General features: G+C 31.1%; 1 protein-coding gene across 1 annotated transcript in view; it reads left to right on the top strand.

Moving 5' to 3' along the window:
* LIN28B (lin-28 homolog B) overlaps window positions 1-25718 on the top strand; it is a 125701-nt gene that overhangs the window by 73830 nt on the left and 26153 nt on the right. Inside the window, exons 4-5 of the mRNA XM_031964477.1 lie at window positions 1031-1215; window positions 20384-20434. Coding sequence (XP_031820337.1) covers window positions 1031-1215; window positions 20384-20434 — 236 coding nt within the window. The remainder of the gene's footprint in view (window positions 1-1030; window positions 1216-20383; window positions 20435-25718) is intronic.

Raw genomic sequence — 25718 nt, 5'->3', positions numbered from 1 at the left:
ATAATTTATTTTTTTGACTGAAAATTATCATTTAGTACATTCTTTCTATTTAGATGCCTTTTTAAAATTTGTCTTATACCAGACAGTTAAGAAATAATTTAAAAACTATAGTGTCAGCTGTAAAGAACTCATGATGAACTATTATATCTCCAGAGAGAGAGAACTGATGAACTTTTGAGTATAGACTGAAGCATAATTTTTTCATCTTTATTTTTCTTGCTTTTTTTTTTTTTACAGCAATAAGGATAATGTGGAAATGTCTTGCTTTATTTCACATGTATAATTGATATATTGCTTGCCTTCTTAATGAGTGAGGAAGGGGCTTGAGAATAGCAGAGAATTTAGAACTCAAAAATTTTTAAAAAATGAATCTTTAAAATGACGTATTTTTTCAAGATTAGTGTCTGAAATTAGAACTATTTTATGCCCTAAAACTTATAGAATGAAATTTACAAAATAGTTTTTATGTATTTTCGGCAGGGAAAAGAAGAAAATGGATTTATCTTTGAATTGAAATCATATGTGTACATATGTGTGATATTATATTTTGCAGATTCCATTTATAATTTAGAATATATTGTTTTGGGAAGAAAAATCCCCTTAATTTGATTATAAATTATATAAGCTCACTTTGACCTTATTAAGGATATAAGAAAGAATATGATGGTAGTGAAGCATGTTTCTCACTTCTTGGCATTGAGGTATTTGGCTAGAGCTGCAGAATGAGAGATACATTTTCAGTTATGGTCAATTTGTTGGTTTCTTTTTCATGAATATACTTATTTGTTACAAGGGAAGGAAAGTGGGTAGATATGGAAATATCAAAAAATGAAAGGGCAAAAATGGAATGTTAAAATACATAGCAAAAACAAAAAAACTCAATCACAACAGGATATTTTTGTTACTGTCATATGAAAGTTATAGACTTAAGAACAATAATAATTTATTATTTTGTTGTGTGAGCCTTTAAATTGCAAAGATTATTTATATAATAGTGGTAACTGAGATACTTTTTGTTTCCTGTTTACAGAGCAAGCTATATATGGAAGGATTTAGAAGCCTAAAAGAAGGAGAACCAGTGGAATTCACATTTAAAAAATCTTCCAAAGGCCTTGAATCAATACGGGTAACAGGCCCTGGAGGGAGCCCCTGTTTAGGAAGTGAAAGGAGACCCAAAGGGAAGACACTGCAGAAAAGAAAACCAAAAGGAGATAGGTAATGATTGCATTGTTACTTTACAGTTTTGTAAGACTTTGTTAAGAGATTTTTTTTTTTTTTTGGATGTTCTTAATGCCTTCTTAGAACATGTTTATATTGCTCCCAAATAGGACCAATTCAGTAGAACTCCTCCAACATGACTTGGATAAATAAGAAATGACTTCATTGTGAATTTGCAAGTAAAAAGTATCTAGGGCCTAGCTCCAACTACAGAAAAAATACTCAAATACTGAGCAGTCAGCAGATCCTGTTGTGAGTCTGCATTACAGAATTAAAGGAGCTGCCTTTTAGATGAATTCTCCTTTATGATATCTCTACATGGTAGATATCTCCTCTTGTTGTTCCTTTGAGCTACCTTGCATGTATTGGAGCTGTCTTCCCCTTCTAGTGCTTTTATTAAACTGGAGCCATTGTTCTAATCCTTGCAGCACTTTTGAGGCAGCATGCATATAGAGGGAGGTGGTGTTCAATAACATCCATAACCTTGGATCACTGATCAGATATTCCAGTAGATAGCAGCCACAGGTTTCTGAGAGGGATACAAAGTGGGATCCAGGAGTTCAAAGGATAGCTTAGGCTAACTGGTAGTTTGGTTCCTACTGTCAGGTTTCAGGTAAGAGTGAAGCTTGTGAATGAATGAGGGCTACATTTCATTCTCTGTATAGAACCAGTAGCCAGTCACAGGAAATCCACACAAAGCTGTAACGTCTAGCTATAATGTTGCCTAGCAGGAGAAGCAGGCCTTCTGTTTATTTGGTGGTCGTGACCCCCAAAGTATCTGTAAGCAGTAGCAAATGTGCCACAGCATGATCTAATAGAAAGAGCACTGTGTTTGGAATTAGGTGAAGTGCGTTTGAATCCTTGTGCTACTATGTATTTATGATCTGTGTGATTGTGGACAAGTCACAACCCCTTTAGAGCTCATTTTTCACACTTATCAAACAAAGGAATTGTACTAGATAGTGTCTTTGATAGTTTTTGACTCTAAATATTTTGATCTGCAGTCTTTTGATATAGAAAGATAATTAGTACATTGGTTCAGGTGTGGGTCTATATTTTCAGAATTGGATTCAGACCTAGCCAAGTATTTGGGAGGCTTGCTCAGATCAGTGTTTTATCTAAAATTGTGCTAGTACAATTTTATTGTTTTTTTTGAAATATGTCTTTTGGTCAACTTTTTGTTTTGCTAATGGCTTCAATTTCACCTAGAATAAAACTGAACATATGACAATAGAGGCTTCATTAGAATCGTGCTTTCATAAAAAGTGATTTTTTTTTTTTTGGTTTGGGCGAGAAGTTTGTTATAAATGTGCCCTTATTGATGATAAAAAGTAAATCTTATATACAAGGTTAACTTGAACTCCAAATTTAGTAAATACATACATGTAAAAGAAGAGGGTTGCATGGAATTTTTTTCTCCTAAAACAAAACAAAACATTGCTTTTTATGGTCTGAAATTTTTTGAAGTGTATTTAAACATTATCTGGATATATTAATATTAGAAAAACATGAAAATTTTGGTGAAATTAAAACTACATAACCATATGGAATTAATACAATATATATATATATATATATATATATATATATATTTAGTATATAATGGAATGACAGGAATCTTCATAGAACATGTGAGTCTTGAAGAATAAGATTTAGAAATGGGAAGAATTATCAACAAAAGTACAGAAGCAGAAATGTGCATAATATTTTTATGATCATATGATACCCATTTAATTAGATAAAAATGATGAGGAAAAGTAGAGAGAAAATCATAACTCCTTATACTAGTTAGCACTCAGAATTATTTATAATCTGTGATCTTATTTCACCTGGTTGGCTTTATTCATTCATCTTTAAGTAATAAAGAACCATTAATGCTTTTTAAGCAGAAGAATGACATAATGAAAGAAATCTTTTTAGATATATTAAAGTGATGGCAGTGTTCAGGATGGATTAAAGTATATGGGAGCAGAAGATCATATATTAATCTAGGTATGGAGTATGGAGAACTTGCTCTACGGCAGTTATAGTAAATATAAAATAGTAAGGGGTAGATAGAGGAAACATTTTGAAAAATGAACCAGTAGGATTTACTTGATTTTTTTGGATATGAATTAAGGAATTGATAATTCATGATTTATAATCATGATGATAATTAATGAATTAAGGAATTGATGAATTAAGGAATGGATAAGGATAAGGGATTAAGGAAAAGGGGAGTTTAAGAATATTCTGAGATTTTTGAGTCAATATGACTGGAATACTGCTGGTATCAATAACCCAGATGAATCATTTTAATGAGAAAATCATTTTGGAGGAGAAATTAAGTTGATTTTTTAGAATACTGAATTTGAGATTATAAAATAGAAATGCCCAGCAGATAGGTGGATGTGTGGGATTAGATTTTGGAGACAGATTTAACAATTATTAGCATAAGAAGTAAAAGAAATATCATGTGGAAAGAGTATTAAATAATATTTTTTAATATGCTCCAAATTAGTCAGATGATTACTAAATTATGATGTCTAGAATGTTGAGAAACTTGAATAGATTTCAGAGAATGATAAAAATAATCAAAGACTTAGAGAAAACAATAAAGGAACTATTACTACTATTTCATCTAAAGAAGAAAAGGAAATTTAGTAAATATTTCCTGCCCATTTATGTGCTAGATAGTAGTAAATTGCTTTCAGTTTTAGGAATATGTAGTCCACTGTAGAATATAATTTGCAAAAGTCTTCTTATTTATTTCTCATATTATGTGCCAAGTATTTTAACATTATTAATCATGGTGGATCACATTTTTATCTAGCACTTTTAAGTTTATAACATTTTCTTTACAGGATATAAGGTAGGTATTACAAGTAGTATTATTATCTCTTATTTTATAGATCAAGAAAATTAAGTGACATGCCAAATGTTTTACAAGTATAGAGTGATATAGTGGTATTCAAACTTAAGTGTTTTGCATCCATAGCCAAGGATCTTTTCTCAGTACAGCACTGTCTTGGTCATTTATTGTTTATCATAAAGGGTTTACCTTTTGAATTACTACAACTTAAAGTTCTTAGCCTTTTTGCTTTGACTTCTGGTGAATCCTATAAGCCCTTTCTGGAAATAGTTTTTTCAAGTGTGTAAAATAAAATACCAGAGATTACAAAGGAAATCAGAAATTAGTGAGACTAAAGATTTTATTCCCCATCCAAGTTCATGTACCCTATAAACCTATTGATGGAACTTCAACAGTCTATGGACTGGCTAACCAGACTTTAAGGTTTTTGTGAATGGAGATCAAGTTTCTACACATTTTAATGCATAGCATATAGTTTTTCTAAATCCTGAGAATTGATGAAAATACAACACAATTTGATTAAGAAGTTTGCTAGCAATTCTTTTTTTTTAATTTCGATATTCAGAAATTATATCTCTTATGTGATTCAAGATGACTTTGGTGTTATCTTACTTAGGAAAAGAAAAATAGACTTTCATTTCTATTCAGTTTGTGGTTTAAAATCAGCTGTATTAGTTAACAGAATAATTCTCAGAAGTAAACATTTAGCAAAAGAAGACAATCCTAGTAGTTTCTACAATAATTGGCACATGCTTTAGAAAAATGTGTTTGTGGTATCAGAAATTAGCCTACTTGACTACAGAAAGTAAAACTTGTGTAGGTCTTTATACCCAGAAAGATGGCAGTTACTTTCAGTAGTATCATCCTTGATTAGCAAAGATTGGTTTTCATAATTTAAGAAAATTGTCTATCTCCTGTAACATTTCGAAGAATATTAAAAAACTAACCTTATTTCTAATAAAATTGTTTTGTAATTAGTTTGAAATATACCAACTACTTTATAAAAAGGAAATTTTTAGAAACTATCATTGTATAGAGAAGTTACAAGTCTTTGGGATTTGACTATAATTTGAGTAGTTACTTGCAGCACCACCCCCAGTTTTATTAGTTATTTAATGCTAGCAATTACTTGCAGCACCACCCCCAGTTTTATTAGTTATTTAATGCTAGCAAAAACTGAACAGCAAAAACTAGTGAAACCTATGGAAATTGTTTTGAGATTCTTAAAAAGCAAGAACAGATGTTACAAGTGGTGACCATTGTCTTCCTTTTCCAAATTAGAATATCAGCAAACAGAACCAAAGAAATGATTTGGCATGAACTGGTATTCAAACCAGTAAGACAGTCCTTTTGTGTCTTATGTGAAAGATGTCCAAATATCTTGCTTGCTTATTAGTGATGCTTAAAATTTTATTTTGAAGTCTACCAAATCTTTAAAATTAATCACACACACAGCTGATGAAAAACTGTTGTGGGTACTAGAATGCTAAATATCCTTTTGATTTTGTTACTGGGGCAACTAAGCATCCATAACATTTGTAGACGTTCTTTGACTTATATAAGGGCAGTAATGTAATGCTTGCAATGGATAATAGGGTCATTTAAGGATAAAATAATTTAAAAGATTTTTGTCATACATAATATGTTTGTATATGGGAATTTTCAGCTTAGGCTTTTAAAAATTAGGTAAAATTTTGTTCTTAGGATACAAAAAAAGATTTTAAAATATTTTAATTGTCATCAATCATAAAATGAACTAGGGATTTTTTCTCTTTCTATAGTAAAACTCTTCAATATTATTGTTATATAGTATGCTTTATTGTAAATAAAATTCAAACGTTTTCTTTAAAATTTTAAACAATTCTAGGCTCATTTCTTGCTATTCTTTATTTTTCTCTCTATTTCTTTTCTCTCCCCCTCCCACCCTAGGCAATTGGGGTTAAGTGACTTGCCAAGGTCACACAGCTAAGAAGTGTTAAGTATCAGAGGTCAAATTTGAACTCAGATCCTCCTTACTTCAGGGCTGGTGCTCTATCTACTGTGCCACCCAGCTGCCCCTCTACTTTTTTTTTCAGTACAGATATTTTGCATGTGTGCTTTTCACTCTGTGTGGAAGAAACAATTTTAGCACATATTTAAATTATTAATGAAAGATGGATGATTTCTGATCACTTCCCGTCTGATTTGCCTTAACTTCCTTTTTCCTTAGAAGAAGCCTTCCAACTTCCTTTCTCTAAAAATAGCTCAAACCATGTGGAGAGCACAGTAATTTCTACTGTTAAAGAGGGAGAGTTATTTCTACAGTTTTTCCTTCTAAACTATAAACAGTAATATTAGCAAATAGTCTTAAAACTTGTCTCTGATTTTTTAATAACTTTTTCCATTTTTAACTGATGTACATATAAATTTCATATATGATGATTTTATAGAAAATATAAAATTTATATAACAATAGCTTACTTTTGTTATTGTTGTTGTTGTGTTAATCCTTTTTAAATTTTAATTTCCTTGGGGATAGAGACTATCTGTTACCCCATAATATCCTCTCTCTCCAGAAGGACTAGTCACATAAAACTTTGCCTTTCCTTACGTATTAACTTTTTGGGGATCTTAAAATATAATTTAACAAATTGCAAGTCTTGAAGTACTCTCATTCAGTTTTTCTTAATGTTTCATTTATCACATCTGATTATAAGCAAAATACTTTGGTTTTCTATTTTAGACTGCAGTATTAGTACATTTTTTTTACTAAAAGGTAGATTAATAATCAAAGTTTAAAGTTAATGCTTTCAGTTTTTTAATACAAATCTTATCATTTGCATTGACAAGCATATGAGTCCTCTATATGAATATCTTGGAATCAGGTTTTTTTTACTTAAATTATAGTAGGCTATATATATAAAACTAATTTTATTAATTCAACACTAATTGTTTAATTGATAAAATTTTATTACATAATCGAGGTGTTTTCTTTTTACCATTTATGCTATTAAGATTACTAAACAGATATAATAAAAAATAATGCCAAGTTTGTCATTGTTTTCGAAATTCCTACTTTACTAAATTGTATCTGAGTTTTTTTTTTTTGTCAATGCTTGTATATAGTAATAGTAAAATATTTTTATTGTAATCTTTTTCAGTAGTTTCTGATGAAATTTTAAGTTATACAGTCAATTGGAATCCTTTCATTTTATTCACAAGGACTTTCTTCAACTGTGGGTAGTACATTTTTCCTAATCTAAAGAAGAGGGCATTTATATTTAAAAGAAAATAATTAATAACCTGCTTTCCAATACAGCAATTTCCTTTTTCAGTAATAGTAATTATAATTTCATTTCTAACCATGTTTGCTTTAATAAACCCTTTTTTAAATTATCATCTAAAATAGATTAATTTAATGATTTGATTTTATTTTTCAGTAAGTTGTACTTAAAGGAAAAGTAATCTTTTTAAAGGTATATGTTTCAGAGTATTTGCAGCTCACATACACCAATGAATTTTTATGTTAAAGTTAGTTTTTACAACGATCTCCCACTATAAATTCCACCCATTTTAGCTGTTAATTTTTTGATAATTTTATTTAAAAGATATTCAAACACCTGCTTAGGAGAAATAATAATAATCAGTGTTGCTTAGGTGCCAGAGATAAAGTTTTTGGTAAGAGACACATCAACAAATTCCAGTAAATAAGTGTTTCATCTTTATACTTCTGTGATTAGATTTTGGAATTTGCTGTTTAGTTGGTTTCTTTTGTGGAAGAGAAATCTTTCAGGCATGAATTGATAGGCCAGATCCTTTGAGGTCTGTCTCCTCTGACCTATGACCCCTATTCTTACAAGGTCAACATCTGAGGGCAGGAGATTAAGGCAGTTTAAAGACTGGAATGGTAAATGGAATGGAAAAATTAGCCAGCACATTTTGGGTGCAAAACATCAAAGTCATCAAACAGTTTACTTATTTTAAACCTGGCTTAAGGATGTAACAAGCTAATTGTACTGGGCTTGTTGGCATAAGAATATATATTTTTAAGAAAAACTTTAATTTATTTGCAAAAGATCATTTAGAGTGTAAAAATATTTTTAAGAGTTTAATTCAAATTAAATTGACAAATGTAAGCAAAAAAGTTAAAGGAAAGCAAAAATGCAGTATTCCTAGTACCTTTAGCTTATACTGCTGCTGAGTTTGGATACTTATTTTTTTATATTTTCATTGGAGAAATGTTTGATATTATTTTAAAAACTCAATACATTTGTTTGTTAATTAAATTTGCATTTTTGTGTACATTGCTTTCCTAATTAAGTAGTAGCTGCCAATTAAATTATAATATATTTCATTGTCTAAATAAACTATGCTTTTAGAGATTTTAGCTAAAATATCAAAGGAGAACTGAGAGTGAATCCTAAAAAGTTAGAGGAAAGGACTAGTGTGTTATCTTCATCCTCTTTTCCTTTTTTAAATATGCTTTCCCTCATCCCTTTTCTATTCTTTCATTTTGCTCCATAATGACATAATTGTATAACAATACAAAAGGAGCCCAAGTGTGTATCACCTCTTAATTGCTGTGTCCTGGTCTCCAATAAGACTGAACTCCAAATAAATTCTTTATTTTATGTTTGTTTGGTTTTTTCCTGAACAGTTGTGAGTTTCTGCTTCTTACTTATTGGTGAGGGTAGGAGTTGAATGGGCTCTATTAATTCAAGGTTCCATATAGGCATGCATAGCTGAGGAAGTTAGTAGTACAAAGAGAACACCTATATCTTCAGGAATATTTTGCATGCTTTACATTGCCTCCATTTTACTCACCAGGGATTTAATTTTTAAGTTGCTTTTCCAAGTCTCTTCCTTTCAGGATTATTTGCCCAGGGATCTCTTAATGAGGCAATTATAGCTGTTTCCTTCATTCACATTATCTTAGCAGATGCTTTCCCTGCTGTGACCTCTGGATAGGCTAGTCAGACAATGTGCCATTCTCATCACCTTCTTCAAGACATTGTATAGGGATGAGCTTGATTTGGCCTTACTAAATAAAGTCTTAGTGGATTCCTGATAAAAATGATCAAAAGCAATTATCAAAAGACAACTTCAAACTAATTTTCGCTGGGATTTGTAGATGTCTTCACACTTTGCCTTCCCCTTAAAAAACATCAATATTGAAAGTGAATCATATGAAAAGTTAAACATTTCAAAAAAAGTTTAAGGAATAAAGTAACTACTATTGTCTTTACCCTTCACACATTGTGACCATGGGTAAGTAGGATCAGCCGTTCACTGCATATCTTATAGGGCTATTGTGAAAGTTAAGTAGGTAACGTTTATTAATATCCTTTCCAGAAAGGATAATTTAGCTACTATCCTCAAAATATTTAGCAGATATATGCTATTGGTTCTCTGTACAAAAGTTAAAGAATATAAATGTCATGTCTTTTATTTAAGAATTGTGATGTCTATGGTTTGTTCCTACCTTAACAATTTTTGTTAAAAGAAAACAGAATAAGGGTGAATACAGGCAGGCCCATCATACATTCTTGTATTCACCTAGATAAATAAATCCTCTAATTGAATAATACTTCTTTGCCCCAACTCCTATGAACAGCAATAGAGATTAACAAAGTTGTTAAAACAGTTCTCACAACATCCCATCTTTATTTTCTCTCAATAGGGAAGTGCCAGTCAAATTCTACTTAGAAAATTTTACAGTCCAAATTTTATCTCACATTTAGAAAACAGTGTTGTACAAAACTAAATAAATGTTCATTGAAACCAATGGACCACTGGCTATAGTATGAAATCTTTTTGTTGTATAGAGTTGTTTGTTATATTGGTATTTGACTTGAATTTTAACATTGTCTTTATGTGCTTACTGAGAAATTTTAAGCAAAATAATTATACTTTTTGCATTGAAATAGAATGGTTAAAATTATAAGCCAAGATGCATGCATTTTTCTGCTACAAAGCAGTTCAGTCTTTTGTAATAAAATTTTTAATGTTTAAAGTAAGGGGATATATATATGCGTGTGTGTGTGTGTGTGTGTGTGTATCTGCATCCACATAGATATATGTGAATATATATATTTTATATATATATATATAATATATATATATATATATATATATATATACAATGCTAACAGTATTCAAATATAATTTTTAAAAAATATTTTTTAAAAGAGTGATCTTGTGAAGTATCATAATATTTGGAGCAAGACCAGAGAACATTAATCAAGAATTTGAAATTAAATTTTTTTAAATACTATAATTTTTGAGTTGTACATCCATAAAGTTTTTTAGTACCTAAACGTGGTTTGAAAGTTACCCATGTTTCAAAGACTATGTCAGTGTAACAAGAGCCCTTTCAGATTCTATGGTATTGGAAAAGATTTGAGTATGGTCCTGGCAACAGAGTGATTCTTCTTTCCAAGGAAAATTCTAAGTAAAGAAAGGCTCATCATTTCTAGACTGTCTACTTGCTAATGAATTCTTTGGCCATAGCAACCCCACTAGATAGAGTAAGCACTAAGTAAAATCACAAAAGAAAAATTAAACTGATTATATTTCAGCGGACAGGAAATGACTTGCTACTGATGTGAATGGCATTCCTGAATTAACTCTTTGGACCATCTGATCACTGGCTTGTTAAAACAAAGATCAAAATTTACATAGAATTTTAGGAAAGAATAAAAATAAGAGACAGTATGACAAGCAATTTAGAAAACTTCATCCTTATTCATTTAAACCAGTTGCTGATCGTGAAAAAGTGGGATTTGGACAGAAGAAAAAATATAGACACAGACTTCAATATTTTCATCCAGAAACTTTGCTAATTTAACAGCAATAGAAATGAACAAAGTTGTTAACAGCTCTCAAAATATCCTATCTTTATTCTTTCTTAATAAGGAAGTGCAAGTCAAATTCTACTTAGTAAAAATTAACAGTCCATATTTTATCTCAAATTTAGAAAACCGTTTTGTACAACATTTAATGTTGATTGTAACTAGTGGACCAATGGCTATAGTTTAAAATCTTTTTGCTAATTTCCATAATGAGAAGTCCATCATGACATAAAAAGTATCCTAGGAAAACAATTGATTTGCTTGCTAACAAGAAAGTTATGAATATTGGAGACACTATTGCTTTAGAATGAGAAATCAGAATTTAATTTGTAAAATTTTATAAATCACGAGTATGAAAAAATAGTAGTCCCATCTCACAAAGCATAGACATTATAAAGAACAAATCCATTTTAAAGAAAGTATGGAAATACCCATCTAAGTAAAGTAATTTAAAGATGAACATTGAAGAAGAACAAGAAAAATTTATTAAAATAAAAATTTATTTAAAATTGTTAAAATTATTTATTAAATATGAAATATTTATTAAATTAAATAAATGTAATAAAACTTATTAAAATATTTTTATAATAAACTATTCATTGTCAAAGACTGTAATAGATATTAAGAATTTATCTTTTCTGTCTTAAAATATACTTCTAGAGGAAGTAGAAATGAAACTGAAGAGATAGGAAAAATAGCTAGATTTGACCAGGAATAACATAAAGGACATAAAAACTTCATATAGTTCAAACGTGAGAACATTGATAGATCAATTTGTAAGATAGCTGAATGAGTGGAAAGTACAAAGGTATGAACAAATGTTGGGACTTAGTAAAACCCCCCTTCCAAAGGGGATGACCTAGAAAATATCGACAACTGCTGATCTATATGCTGCTTATACTTTGTAGATTTGAAGTAATGAAACTGAAAGTAATCTTAGAGGCTAACTAGTACAACCTCATTTTACAGAAGGGGAAATAAAGAGAATGAAAGTAGTTGAATGCCTTCCCTAAGGTAACACTAGTAGTGAGTTCCTCCAGAGCCATTGCTCCTTTGGCTATACCACAGTGAATCCCAGCTATGTCACAGAATAGAATACATACACAAAGCGTGTGTGTATGTGTGTGTGTGTGTGTGTGTGTGTGTGTGTATGTGTATGTGTGTGTATGTGTGTGTATGCTTACATGCCTACAAGGGTAGTCGTGCCTTTGTTATTGTTTGTCCTTCGTTCTTGAAGAGGACCGTTAGAGGGGTAGACCGATGCCATAGCATACTAGTGAACTGGATTTAAGTGAAGGAGGGCTGTGCAAGGTCACCAACCTCACTTTCCCCTCCAAAATCATCTGGGTCCAGTGGCCAGATATAGATCAGGATGAGTGGAGATGGCTTTGGATGCAGTGGGAGATCTTGGACTTTTTTTTTTTTTCCAGTAGTATCTTTAAGAAAAATATGGAAGAAGAAATGAGGTTTTTGTTGTTGTTGTTTTTCCAAAATAAGAAAATAAACAAAATAAAGACCCAAGGTTTCTTGAGGAGAAAATAGGGAACTTGGAGAAGAAAGGGGAAGGATTTAGTTTTAAACTTGTTGAAACATATATATGTGAAAGTATATTATTGGTACTTGAAACTATAGGACTAAAGCTTGTAAGAGATGCAAGGGTGGATAATAAAGTTTTTGGAGTAGAAAGGAAATATTTGAAGATGCTAATAAGGACTGATGAATAGGAAAGAAGAGAGAAAAAAAAGATAATTGATGATGAATTTTAAAGAAATGCCAACCCATAGGGAATTAGAAATATAGTTAATGAAAGGGACAGAAGAAAAAATTAGAGAAATTGAAGAATAAAATTAAGTAAATGCCAGTGAAGAAAAATAAATAAAAAATTCAAAGAGAAAATAGTGGTTAGCTGTTTCAGATGTTGGAAAAAAGGTAAAAAAGGATTGAAAAAAGACCATTGAAATTGTCAACTCTGCAAGTCATTGGTGCTCTTTCAGAGAGCTGTTGTAATTGATTGATGGGAGAAACCAGATTGCAAGAAGCTAATTAAACACTGAATAGAGAGGAAGTAGAGAAAGTGAATGGAGACTTCTCTTTTAAGTAACAAGACATTTATTTTGGATGGTGTATACCTGAACAAGGAAGCTAGTAAAGAGAAATAAAAGGTACTAGGGCAATTATGACTGGATCAAGTTCTGGAAAAATGGGAAAGGATAACCCAGGAGCATAGGTACCGAGATTATTTTTAGGGAGGAGCAGGGGAAACACCTCTCTAACCCAGGATCAGATACAGGATAAAGGGAAAGTCTGGGAATTCCTACCAGTTGGCTTTAAGTCTTTCTAATAAATTAGATAAGTTAATATTTTGTGAGTGCAGTTTATAGTTTTGGAATGGTAACTCAAATCTGAAAAAGCTTTCTAATAACTACATCTGGGAATAAGTAAGAGTTGAGAAAGTGGAGTAGCACTGAGTTACCTTTTGAGATTCAAAATGTAAATTTAATGTAAAAATGCTATATGGCATTAAAAGTAGTTTTTACAATGGTCATCAAAAATGTGGCAAAATAATGTAATATAGGTATTCTCATAATTGTCACTTAAAACTATATTTTATAATCATTTTATGATTTTTTATGAATCTCAGATAATAGTGCTTACCATTTTATAGGTGAAGAATTTTCTTAAGTATATATATCATATTCTTCAGAATCCATTAATAAAATAATTGGAAATTGTTACTAAACACTTTATACTCTTAAAATACTTTGTTTATAGAATTATTTAAATTATAGTTATGTACTACTTTCAGATACACAGTGTAGTATAGTAGAGAGTGCTGGATTTACAGTTAGGAAAAACTGGGTTCAACTACCATGTCTGACCACTAATTGACCATAGACAGGTCATCTAATCTCTCTGGTTAAGTAGATTTGAAACAGTTGTTTATTTTTGAAAAATAACAATTTACTCTTATCTTCTTAACATCAGATACTTAATATTCAGATCTCTTATGGCCTGGGGTCAATATGATGCATGGCATATGTGAATAGCATTGGATTGGTGGTGGTGGTGGTGGTGGTAGAAATAAAGTGGTGTGCTGCTATCATCAATATCTCTTACATATAATGGAGCTAGGAATGCTAATTATCATCATCATAGCTCATTTTTCTGTAGTTCTTTACCAAGCATTTCCCTCAAAATAATCCTATTAGGTTGATAGTGTTAGTATTACTTTCTCCTTTTTATTGATGAGGTAATTCATGCCTATGATGACTTAACAATGATTAACAAAATCAAAAGAAACTCTGTAGGACAAAAAAATCAGTCTCCAGCACAGTTTCTATTTCATGAAGTATCTGTCAGAAGTGAGATTTAGTTAGAATCAGGAAAAAATAAGACATATAACAGATATAGACATGGAAGAGTTCTTAACCAAACAAGTGATAGAGGATATATCACAAGAATCTAATTTTTATTAGATGAAATTTTTAAAAAATTAGATTAAGAAATTTAACGCAACTGAGATAATAGAGAAAATTGTCACTTGAGAAAATCTTTGAATCAAACATCTCTGATGTCTTAATATTCTATATATCTATATTAGTAAATAAGAAAGAACTTGCTGAGCTGTTTTAAGGGATGCTCATCCATCCACCATTTGTAATCACTTTCAAAACTCAATTCTCACCTCTAGTTCCCAGAAGCTCTAGCAAGTGCAGCGGCCACACTTTGATAAAACAATCTCAGCAGATGGGCTAAACCAGGTTGAGGATAGTTGATAGACCAGCAAATTAGGGGGATGTCTTTCCAAAGTATATGAAGACTTTTCTTGGCTGAAAGAGTAGATGAGAAGATTTGTTCCAGTGACCATGAAGACAACTGAATCAGGTACTGTGAAGCACTTAGAGCTTGGTCAGATATTGAAGATGCCAAGTTTGTCCACTGCTTCATGGGACATTGCCAGTCCTCACTTATTTGTCTTGCCACTGAACATTGATGACTCTGGAAAAAAAAGTGAAGTGGATGACTTTATGCAATTCTGCCTCACTTAAATACAATTCACCAGAGTCAAGCATTGGCCCTCTTTGGAACAAAGGACAAACAACATGTGCCTATATTGGACAAAAAGATGTTCATCAGTGGGTAAGTAATCAATGAATATGAATAAATAGTTCTGAAAAAGAAAAAATTAAAATTATTACAAACCACATGAAAGATTGCCCTAACTGACCAACAGTAAGAGAAACACACATTAAAAACAACTCTGAGGTTTTATTTTATACACAGAAAATTGGAAAAGATGACAAAGGGTGGAAATAGTCAATGTTGGAGGAAGTATAGAAAGACAGGTGGTGTGTGTGTGTGTGTGTGTGTGTGTGTGCTTATAAACACAAATTGTAGCAAAGAGACAGTAATATACTGTATGTATATTATGTATATTATACACATATAAACCTGTAGAAAGACAGGCAGACTAATATGTTGGTAGAACTGTAAATTGCTTCAACCATTTTGGAAAGCAATTTGTACTATTTTTATTCCTTTTCTTTTTCCCCTTGTCTGCATCAGAATATTCATGAAAGATTTTTTTTTTTTTGGCGGTAGTGAGAAACTGGAACTAAAGTACATGTTAATTGATTAGAAAATAATTTAAAATATCATGACATACTAATGTAATGGATTATTGTATCCTAAATATAAAATATTAAATGTGAAATAATATGAAAAGTAAGTAAATAGGAAAATTTCAGAGAAGTGTGGAAGCACTTTTATGAACCATTGTAGGGTGAAGAAAGCAGAATAAAATAATACATGATGACTATATAGAATCATATAGATGGAAATAACAGAAAAAATTTAAATGCTTTTATCCTGACCAAGATTGATCCCAAGAAAGAGATACTTTACAATATATTCTTAATTTTGAATGATGCACTGCTTAGTTCAGTTAATTAGTTAATCAAGAAACATTTATTAAATGCCTATTATATTCCAGGCACAAAAATGACATTGTTTCTTGAAGGAAAGGACTAATGTACTGTTACAAATCATATGTAAATATATGAGTAAGTGAAAAATAAATTTTTGAATGGGAAGGCATCAGCAAAAAAGGTTTAGAATTTAATATGGTAGGAAATTTTCTTTTTCTCCTTTGGAAACCAACATCAAATAGATATTGAAGACATTTAGATTTATGTTACATAATCACATACAGACTTTTAAAAAATCACATTTTTGTAGCTATCTTTTTTTAATTGAGATATTTAATTGTATTTTAAAGATTTTATTGGTGACTTTATTCAGCAGTCTTTTTCCAGTATTCTCTTTCCATCTCTGCCCACCCTCATCTTTGAATCATCTATTCAACAAAAGAAAAATAGTATGTGCTATATGTCAGGTACTCTGTTAGGTGCCAGAGGTATAAAAATAAAAATAAAATATTTCTTGCCCTCAAGGAACTTACACTGGATCAAGAGAGGTTACAATAGAAATATCAGTTTATTTAAAACATAAGTATGAGACTAAATATGTGCTTTAAGTGGTTCAGTGAAAAACTTTTTTCTTAAACAATTGTCTTGCACCTTTTTTCTACTTAGTCTTAGAGAACTGCCTGAGACACGAAGAAATCCTGGATCAAATAGCCTTGACTTGAACTCAAGACTACTTGTCTCCAAGGCTGCCTCTCCATCCATTATGCCATCCTACTCTATAGAGAACACAAAATAAATGTAAAATAAACATAAGGTAATTTGAAGAGGGAGACCACAAGAGGAAGTCAGGCAGAACATGTTATCAAACTCATAGAAATGGATTCTGATGGGCCACTTATTGACTTAGAAAAGTATAAATCAACATTATCAATTGTTTTTGTTGTTGGTTGTCTCCTTCTCTTCTTCCTCCTCCTCCTCCTCTTCCACCATCTCCTCTTTCTTCCTCTTCCATCTCTTTCTCCTTATTCTTCTTTTCTATTTCTCAATTACATTTCAGTCTGGTTTGGTCCTCATTCTGGGAGCACAGGTTTGGAGTTTGACATCTTTAATGTAGAAGATGTTAATCTGAATTTTACAAGCAACCACAGAAGTAAAAGATGGTAGATCCTGCGTAAGCAAATATCAAATGCCAGCAGAGTTGATATTTGATCCTAGAGGAAATAGAGACTTAGTGAATAAAATACTAGGCCTGGAGTCAGAAAAATATGAGTTCAAATTTAACTTTAGACATTTATTAACTTTGTAATCCTTGTTAAGTCACTTTACCTCTATTTGCCACAGTCCACTGGAGAAAGAAATGGCAAACTATTCCAGAGCCCTTGCCAAGGAAAAACCCCTGGTCAATAAAAGAAGACAGTTTAAAAGCAGGCTTGAAGTTTAATATCAAAATTGGCAGTTGGGTGACTCAGTGGATAGAGTCATAGGCTGGAGTCAGGAAGACTTGAGTTCAAATGTGACCTCGGATACTTAGTAGCTATGTGGTCCTGGACAAGTCACTTAATCCTATTTGTCTCAGTTTTCTCATCCGTAAAAATGATCCAAACAAAGAAATAGCAAGTCACTCTAATACATTTTCCAAGAAAATCCTTCTCAAAATTTCAAAGCAATAAAAGTGTCTGAGCAATGACACTTGAAGGAAAAGTCTAGAAGTAACAGTAGGGAGTTTTTCCAATTCCCCATCTAAGACTATGGTTTCAAGGGAGAAATAGAGAATAGGGAAAATCATAGGAGAGAAAGAGCAGCCAGTGCTTGGGAGAGTAGTCAAAGGTAGTGTCATTTAGGAACACACACAAAAACCTCACAGCACTCCCCATGCTGCCGATTAAAATGTAATTGGGAAATGTTACTAAAAATAAATAAAAATACAGTAAAGCATAGATAATGTTAATATGTACTTTTCTAAGTCAATATTCCCACATAGAAATCCCTATGTATGATTTAGTGGTATAGTTCTTATTTGAGTTTGACACCACTGATCTGTAGAAAGCTTGGTTTCTGTCAGTAAAATAAACTATGTGGTTTATCAGGGATAAGGGTAGAAGCCTTCCCCAGCTTTCACTTTATTATGGAGAGCAGAAAATCATGTTTAATCATCTCTAGTACCAAATTGATTATTGTCATTGAATTTAGCTGTCTTCATTTTCTGGGGTTTCTTGGGTTGTTTTCATTTATATTCTGGTAGTTCTTAAGTGTATTCTTTTAGTTCTGCTTAATGTCTTCTGCGTCAATATAAAGTCTTCTGATGCTTTTCTGAATTTTTCAAATTTGCTATTTCTTTCAGTGCTATAGTATCCCATTATATTCATATCCTTCAATTTCTTCAGCCATTTCTCAATCAGTGAATACCCACTTCAGTTCCAGTTTTTATGCTGCTATAAAATATACTGTCACAAATATTTTATGTTTATGAAACCTTTCCCCCCAACTTTGATCTCTTTAGCTTAGATATGGAGTAGTAGAATTTCCAAATCAAAAAAATATAATTTTTGTTTGTTTTATTGACATTGCTTACTAATTACAGATTGTTATCTAAGGATTGGGCCAGTTGACAGCTACACCAGTATTTATTAATGTACTTATATTTCTAAGGTCCCTCTACCACTATTTCCATTCTTAATCAATAATCAATTTGGTAGGTGACTCTTATTAATGATTTGGAGCATGTTTTATAATCTTTTTAAAAACTGTTCACATTCCCATCATTTTAGGTTCTTAGCTCTTGGTCCCATATTTTTTCCAATTTCCTATAAATTTTGAATATTATATTATCATCTGATATTTCTAATAGAAAGTTTCCTCTTCTTTCCTTCCTTCCCCCACAGTATCTCTTCTTATTTCAGCTGAATAGATTTTCTTCTGAAAAAGCTTAGGCTCACAGACAACAGAAATATAAATACAGAGCTGGAGCAATCATTAGAGGTCTTTTAGTCCTACTATATAATTTTATAGATGAGGAAAATGAAGTCAGTCTATTCAATAGATAGTAGATATCTAGTAGAGGCTAGAATTTCATCTAGGACCTATGACTCCAGATTGTAGGCCTATGATAGCTTTTTAATGTCATGTAATCAGAATTGCATTTTATAATTTATTTTTACCATTTATTATTATTTCCTTGATCTATCTATTTTTATTGTTGCTATTTTACTTTATATTATCACCTCTATCCCTTGCTTGGTTAAGAATTCTCACACTGAATATAATTGTCCCCTTAATCATAGTTGTGAAAAATACCTTTTAGTTTTCTTCTAATATAGGTCTTATATAAATTTGGAGCTTTTAAAAAATATGTAGGATAAGGGGTGGTTTCAACCTATTTTCTTCTAAATAGATTGCAAATTTTCCTGGAAAATTCTATCTAATGGGAGTACTTCACTTAGATATTTGTGTTCAGTTGCATCTGGATTTTGCTTACCTAATCTGTTCCACCAATTTACTTTTTCATATTTTAGTCTTTATCAAATAGTTTTTATATTCACTGTTTACATGGTGATTTGAGATTTGGAAATGATATGCTCACTTAATACCTACTTTTGTCATGATTTCCTAATTTCATCTTTTTCATTAACATAATACTAACTCAATTTTAGATACCTGCTTTTGGTTGTATTTTTAAAGGATACTTTAATGCTTATGTTTTTTAGGGTTTTTTTCTGTATTTTTTTCATATGTTTTTCTATATTTTGAACTACATAATTATCCTTTTGCTATTCCTATTATAAATTATTTTTAATAATTAATATTTTTAATTAATATTTTCTTACTTGATCATGATGAAAAATTTAAAAATTATTCCTATTTAAGTTTTGCTTAAAATGTTAATATCCATGTTTCTTAAGGGAATTCTTTTAGTTTTGAATTTCTTTTTTTCCCCTCTTCCCTGATTTTGTTATTAGGATTATCTGTGACTCACAAAAAGTATCTGCTAAAGCGCCATGTTTCTTAATTATTGATAATAATTTTGTAACATATGTATTAATTGTTCTTATATATGTTTGATAGAATTAAATTGAAAATGTGCCTCAATTAGGTTCTTCTCTCCCACCTCCCTTTGGTAGTTCATTTATGGTTTGCTTAATTTCTCTGCAATTGTGTTATTCACTCTCTCTCTCTCCCTTCCTCTCTTTCTTTCTCTTTTTCTCTCTCTTACATTTGGGTATGTTACATTTTTTAAATAATTACCCTTTCCTATTAAATTATCTGTTTTGATGGCATATAATTGTGTATAGTAGTTTCTGAAATCTTTCTTTTTGTTGTGGATGTTGATATGTGATTTTGGCAATTTTTGTTTTTTTTTTTAATCATTCTCAATTGGTTTTTCAATTTAGTTAGTTTTTTAAAAACAAATTTTACTTTTGTTTATCAGTTATTTTAATTTCTTCTTACATTTGACTTTTTTGGGGATACTATTTTGTTGATTGTCTAGGTTTTTTTTTTTTTTTTTTAATCTCATGTTCAACTCCTCTTTTTTCTATTTTCTTTCTATATGTTTTCAGAGATATAATTTTTCCTCTGAGGACTGATTTAGCTGTACCCCCAAAATTTTGGTATGTTTTCTCATCGTTATCATTCTATTTAACAAAGTTACTTATTTTTATGATTTGTTCTTTTACCCACTTGCTAATGTTGATGTTATATAAATTTCATTTAGATATGCCCCCTTTACTTTAATTCTATTACTGTTTTTAGTGTGTTATGGCCTATAAAAGATGTATAATACTTATACTTTTTTATTTTTTAATGATTTCTTTGTATACTAGCACACGAATGATTTTCATAAAGGTACTATTAACATTAAGTGGTATGTGCCTGTGTGTGTATCCCTGTCACTCTTCTCATTCCCAAGATGACTTAAATCTTATTTAGTCTGATCATGTTTTCCATTTTTTTTTATCTTTCCATTATGCTTATACAATTTAGAGAATCTAAATAATCTAAATAACTCTTCTAGTTATTTTGTTGCATTTTTATAATTTGATTAGCTTTTCTTTTATGAATTTAGACACTATGCCATTTAATATATATATATTTAATAAAGATGTTTCATTCCTTATATAGTTATTTTATTTATCTCTTTTAACATTGTAAATTTTTTTATTGTCCCATTTAAAATTACAATTAAAACTCCTGCTCTCATCTAAAGCATAATATATTTTAATTTAACCTCTTATTTTTATTCTATCTTTATTTTTAAAATGAGTTTCTTGTATATAAGAAATTAATTATTTTTTTTCTTATCCATTCTATAATTTTCTTTCATTTTATTAGGCAATTTAACCAATTTATATTTAAGGTTTTAAATATATAATGAATTTTTTTGATTTTCTCTTCTCTTTCCCCTTTTAAATTAGAACTTTGTTTTTATGTTTAGCTTTGCTTACATTAACTTAATTCTAGTCTCCCAAATACTCTCATTTCATTGTTCCTTTTCTCCTGCCCTATCCAAAGTTCCCTGACTTTGCTTTAATTATTTTTTTAAATGCAATTTTTAGTTTTATCTTTTCCTATGTAATATAAGTTGTAGTTCAGAATTCTCCCTGTCTTCCTTTTCCCAAGATATACTTATTCCTGTCACTCCTTAGTTTGTTTTTGTTTTTTTTTTTAAATTCTTGAACTTTTTCACTTCTGCATCTTAATTCTTTCTGTCTCATCTATAGGACAAGATTTGGTCTTTCTACTGTCTTGTTGATCTCTTGATATGGTTGCAGATCTTGTACATGCCTGCCTTTCCCATCTTTTTAAAAGAAGTCTTTTAATGTATTTTTAAAAATCTCAATATTAGAAATATTAATTCTTAGAGAAGGCGGTCTGCTATTACAGGACCTGGTATAACTCTATGCTTTTAAATATACTATTTGCTCATACTAAAGTCAATATATCTTAGTTCTGGACTGATATCACAACTCCCCTGCTTCCAGTCCCATTCACATACATTTTGCTCTGGATAAATGAAGAAGTCTTTCCCTCAAGGTTTTTTTCCCTCACTCCTCTCCTATATTAGATTGCAATCCTGAGAACTAGAACCATTGCTAGAATGTGGTCTTCTGAGGTTCCCATTACTTCTAATCAAAACCTGTTTTTTGATCCTTCCAACACTTATTTTACAATACCACTTGTCTTCCACCATCAGTTTGCCATCTAGGAAGCATTTTTGTTCCTGTACCAACCCCCAAAAAAGCCTTTCTCACCAACTTATACTGTAGTCTTCATTTCCATATTATTCCAAGTATGTTTAAGCACCTAATTAAACTCAGAAACCAGGCAGAACTTCATTTTTGTCCCTTGCTCCCTCTACATTTGCCAGATTGACTTATTTATGAATTGTCATGAATTTTCAGTCAAAGAAATGTTGTTTTACTTATCTTTTCTTACTCTTAATTCTTAACTTAGTTGAATTTTCAACCCCAGAGATCAGAGAACATTAGAGATGTATATAGTTTTGAATTCCCAGTGTGTAGTATCATTCCTAACATATGACTCTTAGTTAAGTGTTTAATGAATTGAATTGTTATTGAATTTAGAATGGAAGAAATTGACTTAAGAAAGCATATGACATACCCAAACTCATATAGCTAATAAATGGCAAAGGTGGGACTAGAACTTACTTCACAAAAATCCAGCACTCTGTCCACTGTGTCTCATAATTTTCTTGAAGTTCTTGTAAACCAGTGAAGTCAGGAAGGGGAAAATTCCAGGAGTATGGGAGACGACAATGCCTAGAGTTAGTTGGAACACAGATTGTTTTATGCAAGGAATATGCAGCAGACCAGGGCTACTAAATTTCGGTATATGTGGGAGTAATTAAAGTACAAAGAAGACTAGAAAGGTTAGAAAGGGTTCAGATTAATAAGGGCTTTGAATAGTAATGGGATTTTCTATTTGATGCTAGAGTTGATAGGGAGTCAATGGAATTCACTGAAGAGGAGGTGACATAGAACTTCAGTTTAGGAAGATGACTTTGACAACTGAGTGAAGGATAGATTGGAGTGGGTAGAAATTTGAGGCAGGAGACCAACCAGCAGGCTCTTGCCATACTACAATTGTGAAGTGATGAGGTTATGCACCAGGATGGTTTCACTGTCAGAGGAGAGAAAGAGACCATATAGATGAGAAATATTGTGAAGATAAAATTGATACTATTTACCAAGAGATTCAACATGGAAGCAGAAAGAAAGGGAAAAGTTGAGGATGACATTGAAGTTTCAAGTCTAGATGATTGAGAGGAAAACAAGGCAATTTTCTACAAAAATAGGAAAGTTTGAAATAAGGGAGGACTTAATGGAGAAAGAAAATGTATATGTTTGAACATTTTGAGCTTAAAATGTCCACTTGACATCAAATATATTTCATCCATTGGAGATGAGAACCTGGGGGTTACAAGGGGAATTGGGGTGAGCAGTTTGGAGATTCTTCAACATAGAAATGATCACTGGATATTGATAAAATCAGCAAGCAAAATAGTATAAAAAAAGAAAGAAAGAAGGATCTAGGACAAACTCTTGGGAAATACCCATCATTAGTGGTTGTTACCTGGACAAGATCCAGCAAAGGAAACTGAGATCGATGAAATGATAGGTAGGAGGAGAACCAGAGGGTATAGTGGCCTGGAAACTTAGAAAAGAATATCAAGGAGAAGAGCGTGATAGTCAATGTCAGAATGTGAGATAATGAGATCAGCATGAATTTTATGATATTCTGCATGTGAGTAGGAGAGAAGGAAGTTGATGTATGGGATAATTCAAGGATGAGGCTTGTCAGGGCAAGATCTTGTGTAAGAGATTGAGAAGTAAGGGATAGTATTGAGCATTATGGATTTTTTTTATTATTTTGAAATTTTTTCACCCCAAGCAGAAGTAATCTAAAATAATGTTTACTCACTTTGAACATGTTCCTCAATTGTGCAAATATATGAACATGTTCAGTCCTTTGGTTTTATCTCCCATTGAAGAATAAACTACATTCTTCATCTAAATGTCTACCAATGGGATGAGCAATTAAATAGAACATCTGGAAGAATATATATATATATATATATATATGTATATTTTTTTGGCTGAGGCAGTTGAGGTTAAACTGATTTGCTCAGGGTCACATAGAAAATAGAATATCTATTTTCAAAGAATGGGCATGATATAATTATGATAGCTCACATTTACATGGCATTTAATGATTACAAATATAGTACTTATAAATGTAGTATTAGACTTGAAGTCAGAAAGGGTTGGGTTCGAATCTCACTTTGGAATCTTATTAGCTATGTGACCACAGACAAGCCACAACCATTCTGCTCCTTTTCTGTAAAAGGAGAAAATTGACTTCAATGACTCTGAGGTCCTTTCTATTCTTAAATAAAGCCCATGATTCTATTTCTATATTTCATTTGATTATCTCAACCTTTTCAGGCCAGTAGTTGAAGAATTATTGTCCCTAATTTTCAGATGAGGTTCAAAAAAAAGGGTACTGCTAAGAAGGGACATAGTTTGATCTCAGACACTGATTTTCTGATACCAATTCGAATCTCTTTCCATAACACTGCTTTGCTTCCAAAATATAAAAGACTAGTAGTCTTTGAATACTACATAATTTAGCTATAATGGTTTCCAATAAAAATAGCTTGAATGTGGGGAGAGCATCTCAACTCTATCTGGGTACTATTATTCTTATTTCCTTCAGTTTATAGTTAATATTTATTTGTTCTTTTGACTTTTAATTCAGTTTATTTTTTACTTCCATTCTCAATTCTATAGCTATGGCTTTCTATTTCAAAGATTATTCGTTTCACAGATTTTAAGTGTTCAGTCTGTAAGACAAGACTTAAAAGACTGCCCTACAGGAAAGTTATGTCAAACCAAGGAGAGTATTCTTGCTTCTCAATCTAGAAAGCAGTTAAATGGTCAAGGCTGGTTATTTGGATATTGTCTTTAGCTTTTTCATCCTTAATTTTTCAGTATTTACTGAGAGAAGTTGGTGCCAGAATATGAGATAGTGATTTTCCCCTCCACAACAATATTTTACTTCATACATTTTTTCGTCTTTACTTGGTGAACAACTTGAAAATTTATGCTTTCTTGCAAAGGAGAAACTTAGGCATGAACAACAACAATCAAAAACAATTGAAGGGGAGGGGATAATGAGCAGAGGATCATTTTGTTCTCATTTGTACTGTCATTCCTCTTCCTCAGTGGTATCTAATCCTGGAACATGAGATCAAACTTATTGATCACTAGAGGCATTTCCTTGGGTATTTCAGCAAAGCACTTTTAACTCTTTAAGATTCTTAAAAGTGTTGAAGGCAAAATGGTTGTTTTTTGTTATTATTGTTGCTGTTTATTGTTTTTTGTTTTGCACAATCTTTTCTTTGTACTTTAAAAATACGGTAATCCAGAAAGCATAGTCTAGATAATAACTGAATGAGCTGAATGTAAGTCATCTATTTAATACTGCCAATAACTAGCTCTACTTCTATTTGCATAGCAAAAGATTTGGATATACAATAAATACTTTAGAAATTGAAAACATATGTGTTTCTTATTATTGATTCAAGGTCAGTTGCTAAATTAACCCTTTTTATGTTGAAGAAATACAAGTTTAATAGTTGTTTAGATGATAGACTAGAGAGGGGAGAGGCTGGTGAAATGAGAAGATCCGATATTTTTAAAAACACTGACAAGGCTTCCTATAATTAACAAATAGGCAAAAATAATTTTCACATCAGATTTTTTTTTTTTGGCAGGGGGGTGTTTATAATGATCACTTCAGACTAGTTTGAGATAAGCCAAAATGTATAATTTAGTATAGAAAAATTTTCCCTTGTTTAAGTTTTTAATAGAT

The sequence above is a fragment of the Sarcophilus harrisii genome, chromosome 4 (assembly GCF_902635505.1).
Source record: "Sarcophilus harrisii chromosome 4, mSarHar1.11, whole genome shotgun sequence".
In the NCBI taxonomy this organism is placed as follows: domain Eukaryota; kingdom Metazoa; phylum Chordata; class Mammalia; order Dasyuromorphia; family Dasyuridae; genus Sarcophilus; species Sarcophilus harrisii.
This window is presented reverse-complemented; position numbering and strand designations above follow the sequence as displayed.